The 12,663-nt window shown below is 39.1% G+C and overlaps 1 protein-coding gene across 1 annotated transcript; it reads right to left on the bottom strand.

The window, feature by feature from the left end:
• Positions 1-2,119: 2,119 nt before the first annotated feature.
• Positions 2,120-11,904, bottom strand: LOC311119870 (uncharacterized protein; the record flags this gene model as incomplete). The annotated part of the gene is made up of 6 exons (XM_084194522.1): positions 11,557-11,904; positions 9,492-9,657; positions 7,594-8,115; positions 2,562-2,632; positions 2,412-2,515; positions 2,120-2,207 (listed from the first exon to the last, which is right to left on the bottom strand). The coding sequence occupies exons 1-6, from the start codon at positions 11,590-11,592 to the stop codon at positions 2,120-2,122; spliced, it is 987 nt and encodes a 328-aa protein (XP_084050648.1). The 5' UTR covers positions 11,593-11,904.
• Between the last annotated feature and the right edge of the window lie 759 nt (positions 11,905-12,663).

The raw sequence follows: 12,663 nt of genomic DNA on the forward strand, positions 1-12,663 counted from the left end.
ATACTATATTAAACCCTATAGTAGACCCTATAGTATACTATATTAAACCCTATAGTATACTATATTAAACCGTATAGTATACCCTATATTAAACCCTATAGTATAGTATATTAAACCCTATAGTATACCCTATATTATACTATATTAAACCCTATAGTATACCCTATAGTATACTATATTAAACCCTATAGTATACCCTATATTAAACTATATTAAACCATATGTTAAACCCTATAGTATACAATATTAAACCCTATAGTAGACCCTTTAGTATACTATATTAAACCCTACATTAAACCCTATAGTATACTATATTAAACCCTATACTATACTATATTAATCCCCATAATAGACCCTATAGTATACTATATTAAACCCTATAGTAGACCCTATAGTATACTATATCAAACCCTATAGTAGACCCTATAGTATACTATATTAAGCTCTATAGTACTCCCTATAGTATACAATATTAAACCCTATAGTATACACTATATTATACTATATTAAACACTATAGTAGACCCTATAGTATACTATATTAAACCCTATAGTATACCCTATATTAAACTATATTAAACCCTATAGTAGACCCTATAGTATATTATATCAAACCCTATAGTAGACCCTATAGTATACTAAATTAAACCCTATAGTAGACCCTATAGTATACTAAATTAAACCCTATAGTTCACCCTATAGTATACTATATTTTACCCTATAGTACACTATATTAAACCCTATAGTATACAATATTAATCCCCATAATAGACCATATAGTATACTCTATTAAACCCTATAGTAAACCTTATAGTATACTATATTGAACCCTATAGTAGACCCTATAGTATACTATATCAAACCCTATAGTAAACCTTATAGTATACTATATCAAACCCTATAGTAGACCCTATAGTATACTATATTAAGCTCTATAGTACACCCTATAGTATACACTATTAAACCCTATAGTAGAACCTATAGTATACTATATTAAACCCTATAGTATAGTATATTAAACCCTATAGTATACCCTATATTATACTATATTAAACCCTATAGTAGAACCTATAGTATACTATATTAAACACTATAGTATACCCTATATTAAACTATATTAAACCCTATAGTATCCTATATTAAACCCTATAGTATACTATATTAAGCTCTATAGTACACCCTATAGTATACAATATTAAACCCTATAGTAGACCCTATAGTATACTATATTAAACCCTATAGTATACAATATTAAACCCTACAATAAACCCTATAGTATACTATATTAAACCCTATAGTATACTATATTAAACCCTATAGTATAGTATATTAAACCCTATAGTAGACCCTATAGTATACTATATTAAACCCTATAGTAGACATTTTACATTTACATTTTAGTCATTTAGCAGACGCTCTTATCCAGAGCGACTTACAGTTAGTGAATACATATTTTTTATATACTGGCCCCCCGTGGGAATCGAACACACAACCCTGGCGTTGCAAACGCCATGCTCTATCAACTGAGCTACATCCCTGCCGGCCATTCCTTCCCCTACCCTGGACAAATTGTGCGGCGCCCATGAGTGGACCCTATAGTATACTATATTAAACCCTATAGTATACTATATTAAACCCTATAGTATACTATATTAAACGCTATAGTAGACCCTATAGTATACTATATTAAAACCTATAATAGACCCTATAGTATACTACATTAAACCCTATAGTATACCCTATAATATACCATATTAAACCCTATAGTAAACTATATTAAAACCTATATACTTCAGTATACTATATTCATATTATATTAAATATATTATATTAGTAGTAATAATAAAAATAATATAAATATAAATACTTATTTCTTCTGTGCTGCCGACAGCGCAGCTTTTAAAGACAATTTTATAATCACATCAAGGTAAATGCTGTGGAGCTTGGCTTAAGTGTTATTACCTTAAAAATAATGCAACTTTGATTGAATCCCAGGCAGAGTCATCTTATGTTCAGGTCTTCTGGTGTTCAGGCTGCATCCATAATGGAACCCTATTCCCTACATAGTGCACTAGAGCGAACAAGGTACCATTTGGGACGCAGGCAAGATCATCTTCTATTCAGGTCTGGTTGTAGTCTTCTTGGTTCTGGGTTTGTTGACTGCTATAGAGCACAGAGGGGTCCTCCTCAGCTACTTGTGCCGGAGGTCTGTTATGAAAGGAGATGCAACATGTCATTATCAATCTTCACTTCTGGGGTCTCATTTTAAGTAATCATGTAGATGTTAATACGTTTAAAACAAACAACTGCTGGTCTGCATAACAAGTAATTGATGCATTCCTAACTGTCAAGCACAAGTACCATCTAATAAAACATTTTTATTGAGATGTTGTAATGGCTGGACTTGCTCACCGGATGGCAGCACTGGGGGGGTTGAATTTCACAACATCATACTGGACATCCTCATCCTCTTTGTGGGGTTGAGGCAGTTGGACAGTGGAGTACAGAGGCACTTCCTGGTTATTGGAGCAATAGAGGTGGACATTGGCTAGTGAACGTCACCCTGCTCGTCTGTGCTGCAGTAGGGGCCATGGCCATGCCTGAGACGTTGTCATACACTGGACTGAGTCTCCCTGGAGAGGAGAAACGACAGACAATAGAAGCATACCTTGGGACTATTCCATTGGTTCCATTGTGCCAGGCAAGATTAATCGAACACTGATAAAAATATCTGAAAGAAAACAAATACTTTTTGACCTGAACTCACCTGTCCATTCCCTGCTGTGTCCCTTGTGTCAGATTTTGAGGCTTTCTTCATGTTTAAAAACATAATAATGAATGAATGTATCATTGAATAACAATCAAGTTAGTAACAAATCAAAATGCTAAAGTGAAAGATAAGTCTTAGAAAGATGCTCACCTGAACCACATGAAGCCAGAGAGACAGAGGATGAGAACCACAACTACAATTCCTATAGATGCATTATTCTGTACTTCTGTCTGTCCCATCAGCTGCACTAAAACCTGGTAAAGGGTTTTACAATAAATATGTCTACATCTTTTTGGAACAAATGTATTCTAGAAGAGGCCTCTGGTCCATACAAAAAAACAACATATAAATAAAATTAGAAGCAGATGTTGTTGAGCAGATAATTTATTTAATTCATTGATCAATTGAATACATGAATACACACCTAGTATTGTTGAAACATTATACAATTATTTAATGGATAATAGGAGTTAATTAATTAAATAAGATACATCCCTGAATACCCCCACTCACGTCAACATCCCCCTCTACACACAAAGGCTTCACTATGACATTTTCCATGAGGACCTTTGGCCATTTGGACGACACGTTTGTGCTTTCTGGTATTTTTTCAGTGACCCTGAATGAGCAACGCTCTTTCAACAAAGACAGGAGTAAGGTTTATCTCCAGCGTGTGAGAAGGAATTGAGTTTAATAAGCATACTGAGTTGAACATCGTTAGACACAGTCGCAAATAATTATATTTCTAAAGAGAAACGGGGCTGGCTGATAGACTTTAGTTCCTCGATCCCGGTTGCTGCCCAATACTCCAGTACAGTAGGTGGCCTCATGCACCATAACGTTGGATGCCAACCGCCGATAAACCCCACAGAAGATGATCTATTTTCATTGTTAGGGTGGCCACTTGAGTATCTAGTCATATGATGGATAATCTGACTTTCAAATCAGTGGATGTGAACAAGTGCAAACTTTGGGAGGAAGGAGAGATAATTAAGTAATATCACAGATTCCTGATTATAAAATCCAAACCAGTTTTACCGTCAGATGTTTTTTGTCCAGCGATTTAAACCAAACACAGGAAGGTGGAGGAGCAAAAATGATGAAGACTAGGCCTAGACATTTTATACAGCACAGCATACTGTTAAAAGGAAACCAGACTTACCGGGTCCATCATGGAAGCTATTGTTTCTTACTAAGACAATAACTGTGTAGGCTACAGTACGTTTACTTTGTTTTCACAGCGTTCAGATAAGGATTAGGGGGTTGCCGGGAGAGAATTCCAGTCTCAAGGCTGCAACTGATGCACCCTTAGACCAGAGCAATCAAACATCTATTTAAATATCAAAACTCAATTACGTTATGATAACATAACGTCTCACATCTCATGTAGGCAAATCTTACTCCAGAAAGTTCCTGGATAAGATTTTACCTGATATATAAAAGTCGAGTAAAGTCAACAAAACCCCTTTCACTAAGAATACTATTGTCTGCTATCGTCTACTTTTACCTGGAAGCAACTTGGAACAGAGTTCTATATTAGTCCAGATGTTCTCAAGGCTGTTGTTGCATCTCCCACCCTGCAGTCTTAGAAACATAAAGATAGACAACAAACACACTTTATACCTGGTGAAAAACTACACCTGATTCTTCAATTAAGCAGGACAAAGTACTTATTATAACAGATGTGTAGCACTGTAAGACACGTGTTTCTCTGTTGATTGTTTTAAACCTGTTTTATTCTCAGGACCATGACTATAACATTGAGTGTTGGGACACAGGGCAACAACATATCCTGGTCTCTTCTACATAATACAACTAAACATTTAAAAAAATACATATTTTAAAAAATGAATATAAAATCAGTAATGCAAAACAAAACAAGAAAACATGAAACCACATTGCAGATGTATGTTTTACAATGACATTTAAATGCAAGCATTCGTTCTGAGTAACAAATCACCAATAAAAAGTAGAATGGTAAGGTATAAGATATTATCAAGTGTATTTCCAGAGTGAAGAGAGAGAAGTTTGGTAGGAGACCTTACTGGCCGTGAGAAAACAGAAGAATGTGAGGTCTGTGGTTGACATGACCTATAAGTACTGATGGGCAGAGCTGGCTTCCTGCCCCCATGATGCCTCTTCCAAACAACCAACACATAATTCGATTCACAATAAAAATGTGTGAACATCTTGTTGGACCACAGTTAATATAAAATAACGAAAGTTGAAAGATATCCCTATTAAAATACGTTAAAATAAATTCAACAACATAATTTGACCACGCTAATAGGCCTATGGCTTCTGTACTTCCGTATGTCCCATCAGCTACACTAAAACCTGGTGAAGGGATTTACAATAAATATGAGGCCTATGCGCCTTATCAAAAATAGATTATTATTAAAGTTTTTAAAAACAATGTGATTAGCAGATGTTGTTGAGTAGATAATGGATTTAGTTTATTGAATACACACCTAGTGCTGTTGAAACATTATTCTACATTATACAATTATTTAATGGATAATAGGAGTTAATTAAAAAAGATACAGCTCTGAACACCCCCACCCCACCCCACCACACACACACACACATAGCCCTCCTACTAAGAGACTCTTGATACAAATGGATCCAGAGCTGCATATTATGCTACACAGGTTACCATGGTAATCAGACTTAGAAAACTGTTAGAGAATAGGAGATGGATGACTCTTTACATTTTCTATTGAAACTTTATTTAGGGATCTGGAACCGGTGCAGGAGAGGAGGGAGATAAAAGATGACATGTTTGTGCTTTCTGGTGATTTTTCAGTGACCCTGAATGAGCAAAGCTCTTTCCACATAGACAGGAGTAAGGTTTCTCTCCAGTGTGTGTGAGCTGGTGTCTAGTCAGATTTCCTGACACCATGAAGCTCTTCCCACACTGATCACAGCTATAAGGCTTCTCTCCTGTGTGTGTGAACTGGTGTGTAATCAGGGATCCTGAATTCCTGAAACTCTTCCCACACTGATCACAGCTATAAGGCTTCTCTCCTGTGTGTGTGAACTGGTGTGTAATCAGGGATCCTGAATTCCTGAAACTCTTCCCACACTGATCACAGCTATAAGGCTTCTCTCCTGTGTGTATGCGTTGGTGTGTAGTCAGGGATCCTGAACGATTGAAGCTCTTCCCACACTGATCACAGCTATAAGGCTTCTCTCCTGTGTGTGTGCGTTTGTGTATAGTCAGGGATCCTGATTGATTGAAGCTCTTCCCACACTGATCACAGCTATAAGGCTTCTCTCCTGTGTGTATGCGTTGGTGTCTAGTCAGCTGTACTGATTCATTGAAGCTCTTCCCACACTGATCACAGCTATAAGGCTTCTCTCCTGTGTGTATGCGTTGGTGTGTAGTCAGGGATCCTGAATGATTGAAGCTCTTCCCACACTGATCACAGCTATAAGGCTTCTCTCCTGTGTGTATGCGTTGGTGTATAGTCAGGGCACCTGAATGATTGAAGCTCTTCCCACACTGATCACAGCTATAAGGCTTCTCTCCTGTGTGTATGCGTTGGTGTGTAGTCAGGGATCCTGAACGATTGAAGCTCTTCCCACACTGATCACAGCTATAAGGCTTCTCTCCTGTGTGTATGTGTTGGTGTGTATTCAGGGATCCTGAATGATTGAAGTTCGTCCCACACTGATCACAGCTATAAGGCTTCTCTCCTGTGTGTTTGCGTTGGTGTGTAATCAGGGATCCTGAATGATTGAAGCTCTTCCCACACTGATCACAGCTATAAGGCTTCTCTCCTGTGTGTATGTGTTGGTGTGTAGTCAGTTCTCCTGAACGATTGAAGCTCTTCCCACACTGATCACAGCTATAAGGCTTCTCTCCTGTGTGTATGCGTTGGTGTGCAATCAGGGATCCTGAACGATTGAAGCTCTTCCCACACTGATCACAGCTATAAGGCTTCTCTCCTGTGTGTATGCGTTGGTGTCTAGTCAGGGCACCTGAATGATTGAAGCTCTTCCCACACTGATCACAGCTATAAGGCTTCTCTCCTGTGTGTATGCGTTGGTGTGTAGTCAGGGATCCTGAACGATTGAAGCTCTTCCCACACTGATCACAGCTATAAGGCTTCTCTCCTGTGTGTATGCGTTGGTGTCTAGTCAGGTGTACTGATTCACTGAAGCTCTTCCCACACTGATCACAGCTATAAGGCTTCTCTCCTGTGTGTGTGCGTTGGTGTATAGTCAGGGATTGTGAATGATTGAAGCTCTTCCCACACTGATCACAGCTATAAGGCTTCTCTCCTGTGTGTATGCGTTGGTGTCTAGTCAGGGCACCTGAATGATTGAAGCTCTTCCCACACTGATCACAGCTATAAGGCTTCTCTCCTGTGTGTATGCGTTGGTGTGTAGTCAGTTCTCCTGAACGATTGAAGCTCTTCCCACACTGATCACAGCTATAAGGCTTCTCTCCTGTGTGTATGCGTTGGTGTGCAATCAGGGATCCTGAATGATTGAAGCTCTTCCCACACTGATCACAGCTATAAGGCTTCTCTCCTGTGTGTATGCGTTGGTGTGCAATCAGGGATCCTGAATGATTGAAGCTCTTCCCACACTGATCACAGCTATAAGGCTTCTCTCCTGTGTGTATGCGTTGGTGTGTAGTCAGGGATCCTGAACGATTGAAGCTCTTCCCACACTGATCACAGCTATAAGGCTTCTCTCCTGTGTGTATGTGTTTGTGTCTAGTCAGGTGTACTGATTCACTGAAGCTCTTCCCACACTGATCACAGCTATAAGGCTTCTCTCCTGTGTGTATGCGTTGGTGTCTAGTCAGGGCACCTGAATGATTGAAGCTCTTCCCACACTGATCACAGCTATATGGCTTCTCTCCTGTGTGTATGCGTTGGTGTCTAGTCAGGTGTACTGATTCACTGAAGCTCTTCCCACACTGATCACAGCTATAAGGCTTCTCTCCTGTGTGTATGCGTTGGTGTCTAGTCAGGGCACCTGAATGATTGAAGCTCTTCCCACACTGATCACAGCTATAAGGCTTCTCTCCTGTGTGTATGTGTTGGTGTGTAGTCAGGTTTCCTGAATGATTGAAGCTCGTCCCACACTGATCACAGCTATAAGGCTTCTCTGCAGTGTGAATCCGCAACTCCGTCTGTTTAGAAAAACACTTCCCACAGCCAGAGCAGCGGTGGGGAGGTTTCTTCCCTATACGTCTCTGCTTGTGTTTAGTGAGACGTTCTGATCTGGAGTGACTCTTCTGGAGAGACGTCTTGTCAGAATCATGTTGTTGTTGAGCCTCCCCAGATGATAAGCCCTTCCCACTGAGAGAGCAATGGTTAGGGCTGTCCCCTGTGAAACAAAGATATTGAATAGCATGGACATCTGAAATCTACTTGATGGGACTTTGATAAATGCTGAAAATTGCCAATCAAAATAAACATACTACCACAGCGACCACGTTATTTTTTTAGAAGCATATTTGTTTCCGAATTCGGACAAGTAAACTATTTATAAGATGCATACTTTCACTTTTTCCAAACTCACTGCACTCGTGCAAAAGAAGGACGTTTTTGCGCTGCTCGTGCTAGCACATGCACAGATTAAATATGCCTACATGAATCTAATTAAGGCGTTTACGTGTCCTAATCATTCTAAAGATTGCTCAGAAAACCAGGTGTTTTTAACAACGTTACTTGGATTGTCACCTAAAGCCAATTAAGATAAGCAGAGTAAGGTGTTTACATGACTAATGCCATACTCTGCCTACTGCCATAACTAGTTTAATGTCCAATTATGAGTGTGCATGTAAACACTCATTGTACAGCCCTAGTTATTTTGTTACTTTGACAAAGTCATTTCTGAAGATTATTATGAATGTGATTAGTAATTCATTTACGTCCGTCCCTCATTTTAAAGTCAACCCTGTTACATGAACTGAACTCTCATTTTAATATGTTGAAACTATTCCTTAAAAAATATGTTTGCAAAAGAAACATTGAAAATCTAATAGTCAAATCATAGAGTAAAAGCAGGTGAGCTAGTCCTAATCTTTGTCAATTTTATTCTGTTTTGTGGTGGAAAACTGTGCAAGTAAACCCCTTCACCCATACATAAACAATCTAGAAATGTTTTAACAAGTACATTTTTTGTGAAGATTGCATTCAAAACAACCTTCCATTCCCTCTGTCACAAGCGGTTTTATGGCTGATTTAAAGGACTATTTCACCCATGTAATGCACTGGCTTTGTTGTTTTCAGCAGTCCCCTGTTACGTTCAACCATGTCACTTTATTTGGCACATAGCACTTAGAATAGTAATATTTGTATTCAATGTCTTGTGATTGGAAAACACATTTATGAAGTTGAACATGTGCTCTTTATGACCAAATGATAATTAGGTGGAAAATTATTTTATTTTTTTACTATGTTACACTTTTAAAAATGGGTCGAACTACCCATATTTTCTCATCAATGTATAATTAATCAATTAATGACTAAAGTGCATAAAGATGGCAGACTTCTGATATGATGTCATTGAAAATTGGGAACATGTTTACTGTGCTAATGACCATACCAAAAAAACAGTAAAAGGAGAGCAATGTACAATACAGTGAACTTAGCAAAATTAGGAATTTATGGTAGGTACATGTGGGCCGCCATCTTTATGCACCTCCACTATTGTTACAGAAGCAGACTGTAGTGTAATCTACACACCATGGTTCTTACTTAATGAAATCAAATCTCCATCTTCCTTCTCTTCTCCTCCTCCTCTCTCAGTTCCACTCTGCCCCGGTGTTTTCCTGCAGTCGACCAGACCCAGCAGTAATGCGGTACCGGGAGGCGTTTGACCTGGGAACTCCTGGAGGGTGGAGGGGAACGGGCTAGCTTTGTCCTGTTGGCAACAATAAATATTAAACACAGTTTATCATTAAACCAAATATTTGATTAATTTAGTCTACACCTCTGACTGATTTGGATGCATCCCTAGAATATCTAATTTTTCCTGAAATGTTCAATCATTCACTACTTCCCACAAATCTAATAGCATTGTGGTCCCATCTGATCTTGCCTCCTCCCGACTGCCTTTCATTTTTTAAGAATTTAATTTTATTGCCATTACATATTAGAAGGCAATTCATTATTGGAACATGGGTTGTCTCACCCCACAAAAGGGGTTCTACAGAAAAGTTGGGAGCATGAACATGGACAGAATAAAAGCTTTGGATGGGTGGGTGATAACCAGGCGAGGCAGATGGGATTGTATGGCAGGGACTTTAGCCCCACGGTACCTATCCCTGTGAGTCCACCATGGCTACTCCCACCTCCAGTAGTTGATTTACAAGTGTTGGAGAGAGTACAGAAAGACAGGGAGGGGGTTGATCCATCTGTTGTTATTTAATAGGAAACTGTAAATCTTAATTTTTGCCCATATATACAGATGGACCAAAAGACCCAAGGACAGGTAAGACTGGATCAGCCTTCGTTGAACAGGAAAGTGGGGTGGCTATCAGGAGACATATTATATTACATTCCACCTGGCTGTGAACAAGGAAGAGCTGATGGGCATACGGTTGGCCTTGCTGTGGGTTGAGGAAGTCAAGCCAGACAGAGTAGTTATATGTTCTGACTCATGTGCAGTGTTGATAAGTCTGTAATCATTTAGCTCACATAGCAGACAAGGCCTGCTATATGAGGGAATTCAAATTCATGCCTGGGTGAGACAGATGGGTGTCCATATAAGCTTTGCTTAGGTCCCGGCCCATGTGGGGGTGGAAGGGAATGAGGAAGTAGATGTGCTAGCTAAACAGGCCCTTAGGAGACAGGAGACAGGAGGTTAAGGTGCCAATGAGCAAGACAGAGGCTAAGGGAATGATATGGGCAGTGGTGGTGCAGAGATGGCAGGAACAGTGAAACAGTGACACTAAGTGCATGCATCTATTGATTGTTTACATTTTAGTCATTTAGCAGAAACTCTGATCTAGAGCGACTTACAGGAGCAATTAGGGTTACTGCCGATAAACCCCACAGAATAAGATGTATTTTCATTGTGAGTTGCCACTTGAGTATATGGTCATACAGTGGCTTGCGAAGAGTATTCACCCCCCTTGGCATTTTTCCTATTTTGTTGCCTTACAACCTGGATTTAAAATGTATTTTCTGGGGGTTTGTTTGCCTACCACCCTTGAAGATGCAAGAAATAAGACAAAAAAACTGAAAACTTGAGCGTGCATAACTATTCACCCCCACAAATTGTATGAGGGACAATGGGGTAGAGGAATTGAGTTTGATGAGAATACTGAGTAGAACATCGTTAGATACAGTCTCAAATATTTATATTTTTTTAAGAGAAACGGGGCTGGCATATAGGATTTAGTTCCTCGATCCCTGTCGCTGGCCCACACTCCAGTACAGTAGGTGGTGTAAAGTACCATAAAGTTAGATGACAACCGCTGATAAACCCCACAGAATAAGATGTATTTTAATTTTGAGTGGCCACTTCCGAGTATCTGGTCATATAATGGATAATCAGATTTTCAAATCAGTGGAGGTGAACAAGTGCACACTTTGGGAGGAAGGAGAGATCATTAAGTACTAGAAACAGATTCCTACGCATGATATAGTAGTAGGTTATCTTGCTGAAGGAAAAAAAAAATCCAACAAGTTGTAGTCTTTTTTTTGTTGTCCAGCCATTAACACGGAACAGAGGAATGTGGAGGATCAAATATGATAACAACTAGTCCTAGACATTTTATACAGCAGGCCTATACTGTTAAAAGGAAACCAGACTTACCGGATCCGTTGGGGAAGCTATTGTTTCTTCAGACATTCTGGCTCACACTGGCCATGCAATAGCAAAATACACAGCTATCTCGATTTAAGAGCTCATTGCAGAGATATTAGAGAAAGGAGGATCTAGGAATCTCATTCGTCAATGAATGGAGGAACGTATAACGCCTCACCCAGCAGACTGTAGAACAATCGCGTTCAGGTTGTCACTCTGGGTCACGCGGTTGCCAAACTAATCGTAACGCAATCCCTTCTCAGAGTCAGGGTATGAGTCCAGAAACCTGCATATTTTCCTCCACAGTAGGTCATGTCACGATTCCAAAGCTATACGATATTACAGAGAACAAGTAAATTATCTCACATATAGGAAATGATTTGCAATGAAGAAATTAGTCTCCTTCTTCGATGAGGTTTAACGGCGGTTGGCATCCAATTTGTTGCATTACCGCCACCTAGTAGACTGGAGTACAACTCCCTTATATTTTGTTTGAAAATTAAAATAAAGTAAAGAAATACCCTACCATCTAACACTACACTCACAAATTCAAAAATATTATTAATAATTAACACCACCCTACTCCACTAGTTACATATATTCATTCCTACCTCATGCCCTCAACCTGAAATGATAGGACATCACCACTTAACACTCCATGTTAACTCTTCTGATGTCAAGTCTCACACACCCAAATCCCTCTCTGCAGCTGCCACCACAATCTCAATTTTCTGTGACTTACGTTCCATCCCTGCAGTACAATGAATAACCATTGTTATAAATGCTAAAAATCGAATCTTACTGAAACATACACTACCGTTCAAAAGTTTGGGGTCACTTAGAAATGTCCTTGTTTTCGAAAGAAAAGAAAAAATGTGTCCATTAAAATAACATCAAATTGCTCAGAAATACAGTGTAGACATTGTTAATGTTGTAAATGGCTATTGTAGCTGGAAACGGCTGATTTTCTATGGAATATCTACATAGGCGTACAGAGGCCCATTATCAGCAACCATCAGTCCTGTGTTCCAATGGCACGTTGTGTTTGCTAATCCAAGTTTATCATTTTAAAAGGCTAATTGATCATTAGAAAACCCTTTTGCAATTATGTTAGCA

Source organism: Coregonus lavaretus (genome assembly GCF_964263955.1).
Source record: "Coregonus lavaretus genome assembly, contig: HAP1_SCAFFOLD_55, whole genome shotgun sequence".
Lineage (NCBI taxonomy): Eukaryota > Metazoa > Chordata > Actinopteri > Salmoniformes > Salmonidae > Coregonus > Coregonus lavaretus.